Consider the following 4,570-nt stretch of genomic DNA (forward strand, 5'->3'; position numbering starts at 1 on the left):
ATGTCTTTTACTAAATTTCCTTTCTTAGTAAAAAATTGTATAGCCTATAAGTTCTGTACATGGTTTCTTTTGAAATATATAAGAAATATAAAACAATCAATTCAATTCCTTTATCATCCCTCTGATTATCATGAACAATATGGTATCAGAGCGGTGTTAATGATCCAAAAACTGTTTGTGCTCATCATTTACCAGAACCAAAAGCCATGTCTGAAGAAGACAACAACAGCCTAGCCATTCAAATTGCCAACCTCCTTAAAAATGGAGTCCAAACTCAAACCCAAAACCGAAATTCCAAACCAAATCCTTCGGATCGCCTGAAAATTAGCCTTAATCTCACAAGCCAAAACTACCCTCTATGGGCTCGGATGATACGAGTCGCCATAGGGGGGAAATCGAAAGCTTTTTTAAACCATCTTACCCAAAACCCACCAGAACCCACTGATGAAAATTATGATCAGTGGGAGCAGGATGATCTGGTTATCTTTTCATGGCTAATCCAAAATATCGAGCCCGCCATTGCTAGTAACTTAACAGAGTTCCCAACAGCGAAAACGCTATGGGATGCCCTTACGGTTACGTATAGCAGCGGCAAAGATAAACTCCAAACTTTCGATCTCCATGACAAGGCAAACGAGTTCAAGCAAAATGGTGTACCGTTAGAAGATTTTTGGATCGTGATGCAAGGCATATGGGGAGAAATTGAACGGAGAGATCCAAAACCGATGACGTGTTCTACCGACATCGCCACTTACAACAAAGTCAGATCAGAAAACAAGTTGTTCCAGTTTCTTAACGCACTCGACCGGAAATATGATCCCATAAAAAGGGAGATACTCTGGTGGGACCCCTTGCCGTCTGCCGAAGCCGCATATGCAGCAGTCCGAAAAGAAACAGCCCATCAGAACATTTTCGGAACCATACAACAAGGGGTGGCGTCGGGGTTGAGCATGACCAGCGATTCCGATGGATTAGGCCTCGTTTCAAAAGGTCGCCGGTCAGACCAGAAGTTCAATTCGTCATCATCCCGGATCGATAAAACCAAGTTAAAATGCGACCATTGTGGCATGACGAAGCATACGAAAGAACAATGTTTCAAGCTTGTGGGGTACCCTGAATGGTGGGCCGATGGCCACAAAAAGGGGAAAGAAGGCAAGGCAGCGGCCGCCGTGGGCAATCAAGAGACCACCATCAACGGCGGCAGCGGCGGCAACCATGGCAGCGGCGCCGGAAAACAAGAAGGGGGAGGGTGCTTCATGGCGGCAGTAAAGGAAGAAGAAAAGGGGAACAACGCAGGTATAGGGTTTGGGAATTACCTCTCAAACCCTTCACTTTCTAAAAACTCCCCTTTAAATCCATGTAGTTCCAATTTGTCAATTCTGAACCCTAAATTTTTTAGCCCTAAAATTCTTGACTTATTTGACAAAACCCAAGTTTCAGAAATAACAGAAAGCCCCCCTCACGTTTCTAATTTGAAAAAAAAGGAACTAAAAAATTCTTTCAATATTGGGGAAGTTAACATGGCAACAAAGGATGAAAAAAATAATGATTCTTGGATTTTTGATTGTGGTGCTACCGATACGATGACCTATGAAATTTCTGACATGTGCTTGATGTCAAAACCCAAAAAATCTCGAATTCATACTGCAAATGGAGAAGTCCTCCAAGTAAAGGGAGGAGGAACTATTCAAATTTCAACAAACATGAAATTGTCAAACTGCCTCTATGTTCCATCCTTATCTCATAAATTGTTATCGATCAGTCATGTTACAAAAGAACTAAACTGTGTGGTTCTAATGCACCCTAATTTCTGTATCTTACAGGACATCAGGACGGGAATGATCATTGGGCGTGGTACTGAGCGCCAAGGGTTATACTACGTGGATGAAGTGACTCAACAAGGTACTGTGATGCTTGCTCATGGATCTACAGATAGGGAGGCTTGGTTATGGCACCGAAGATTGGGACACCCATCTACCGGTTACTTGCATCGTTATTTCCTAAATTATTTCCTTCAAATAAAGTCTTGAACTGTGAGACATGTGTTTTGGCCAAGAGTCATAGACATACTTTTAAATCGAATGATACTAAGGTTGATTTTCCGTTTTCATTAATTCATTCGGATGTGTGGGGACCGGCAAAAATTGAAGGGGGGGGGGCAAAATTTTCGGTATTTCTTACTATTTATTGATGATTGCACGCGTATGACTTGGACCTACCTCTTGAAAAATAAATCCGAAGTATTTACAAAATTCACGAGTTTTTGTGCCATGGTAAAAAATCAATTCAAAAGAGATATACAAATTCTCAGGTCTGACAATGGGGGAGAATTTGTAAATAACTCCATGAAACAGTTTTGTCAAGAAAAGGGGATAATCCATCAAACCTCATGTGCTCATACTCCCGAACAAAACGGGGTATCTGAAAGAAAAAACCGCTTTCTTTTAGAAATAACTCGTGCCCTCCTGATTGAGTCACAAGTTCCAAAATATTTCTGGCCTGAAGCCCTTACCACAGCAACTTATCTTGTTAATCGTCTCCCAACTAGAGCCCTTGGTTTGAAAACGCCACTCCAAACACTATCTGAATTCCATAAACCCCCTTCTACACTTATCCTCGAACCTCGTGTCTTTGGATGTTCTGTTTTTGTTCACATACCAAAAACAGATCGTTCCAAACTCGATCCATGTGCTGAAAAGTGTGTATTTGTGAGTTATGGAGTCAATCAACAAGGTTACCGGTGTTACAGTCCGAAAAAACGTCATATGTTCACCACTATGAACTGCGACTTTCTTGAAACTGAATACTTCTACAATACCCAACACACTGGTCAGGGGGAAAAGGAATACAATGACACAATGAGTTGGTTGAAGTGGGTGCCATCATCAGAAGAAATCAATCACAGTACTGAGTCATCATCACAATCCACGATTCCAACAAACAGTACTACTAACAATGATCTTCCCAACCTGACGTCAGAGGTAAGTAATTCTCAAACTCAAGATCATATTGATTCTCCCATTGATTCAACCACTAATTTTGAAACTGTTGAGAACATTAAGTCCCCTGATCCATCCAACTATGAGGCAGAACAACAGTCATCGCAAGATGAACAGGATAATCAAACTGAAGCTGAACCAGCTAGATATGTTCTCCCCCCAAGAACCAACAGAGGAGTGCCTCCAAAAAGATATACTCCTGAGAAGGAAGCTCGAAGTTCAAGATATCCAATGGCAAACATAGCTAAAGGAAACTTATCCACAGAAGCCCAGGAGTTTGCCAAATCCTTATACTCTGAAGAGATTCCAACTTCTGTAGAGCAAGCTCTAGATTCCAAAGACTGGAAAGAGGCAATGAAAACTGAAATGGATGCACTAAATAAAAACGACACATGGGAGAAATGTACTCTTCCCCTTGGAAAAAAACCAGTGGGATGTCGGTGGGTCTTCACAATAAAACATAAGCCGGATGGAACCATTGAAAGATACAAAGCCAGATTGGTAGCAAAGGGGTATACTCAAACATATGGAATTGATTACTCCGAAACTTTTCTCCCGTGGCCAAAATTGACACAATCAGGGTTCTTTTCTCAATAGCTGCAAATAAAGGATGGCTTCTTCACCAGTTTGACGTAAAAAATGCCTTCCTACATGGAGAACTTAAAGAAGAAGTTTACATGGAAGCTCCTTCTGGTTTCACAAAAGAATTTAATCCCGGAGACGTATGTCGTTTGAAGAAATCTTGATATGGATTAAAACAATCACCCCGAGCCTGGTTCGGCAGGTTTACTCTAGCCATGAAAAAATATGGCTTTAAACAAAGTAATTCAGATCATACTTTGTTTCTTAAACGGAGGGGTGAACTCGTAACTTGCTTAATAATTTATGTCGATGATATGATAATCACAGGTAATGATGAGGAAGAAATGATGAAGTTAAAGACGAGTTTGTTCAAAGAATTCGAAATGAAGGACTTGGGAAGACTTAAATATTTTCTTGGGATAGAAGTCCTAAGGTCCAAACAAGGGATTTTTATTTGCCAAAAGAAATATGTCCTTGATCTATTAGCGGAAACAGGAATGATTGATTGCAAACCTGTAGATACTCCTATGATGGTGAACCAAAAACTTTATATGGAGGAAAAAGCTGAGTTGGCCGATAAGGAAAAATACCAACGGATAGTAGGAAAGCTAGTCTACCTATCGCACACCCGTCCAGACATTGCTTATGCAGTAGGGGTCGTGAGCCAATTCATGCATCAACCTCAAGTTACCCACATGGAAGTCGTGTGGCGAATTATCAAATATCTCAAAAGGACAGTCATGGGGTTCTGTTCAAGACCAATGAACATTTAGAAACCCAAGTGTATACTGATGCTGATTGGGCGGGAGATAAAGGAAATCGGAGATCGACATCAGGTTACTTTACCCTCGTGGGTGGGAATCTTGTCACTTGGAGAAACAAAAAACAAAAGGTGGTAGCCCTCTCAAGTGCTGAAGCAGAATTTCGAGGAATAGCACGCGGTCTAGCAGAAATACTGTGGATACGGAAGCTCTTGACTGAACTTGGGT

At 41.2% G+C, this 4,570-nt stretch overlaps 1 protein-coding gene across 1 annotated transcript; it reads left to right on the plus strand.

Annotated features, from left to right (window-relative positions):
- The first annotated feature begins 206 nt into the window (after positions 1–206).
- LOC143599475 (uncharacterized) lies at positions 207–2,030 on the plus strand. Its single transcript, XM_077077422.1, has one exon. The coding sequence runs from the start codon at positions 207–209 to the stop codon at positions 2,028–2,030; it is 1,824 nt and encodes a 607-aa protein (XP_076933537.1).
- The last annotated feature ends 2,540 nt before the right edge of the window (positions 2,031–4,570 follow it).

The sequence above is a fragment of the Bidens hawaiensis genome, unplaced genomic scaffold (assembly GCF_021521415.1).
Source record: "Bidens hawaiensis isolate Kalapana, Puna unplaced genomic scaffold, B.hawaiensis_p1.1 tig00052228_1, whole genome shotgun sequence".
Classification (NCBI taxonomy): Eukaryota; Viridiplantae; Streptophyta; class Magnoliopsida; order Asterales; family Asteraceae; genus Bidens; species Bidens hawaiensis.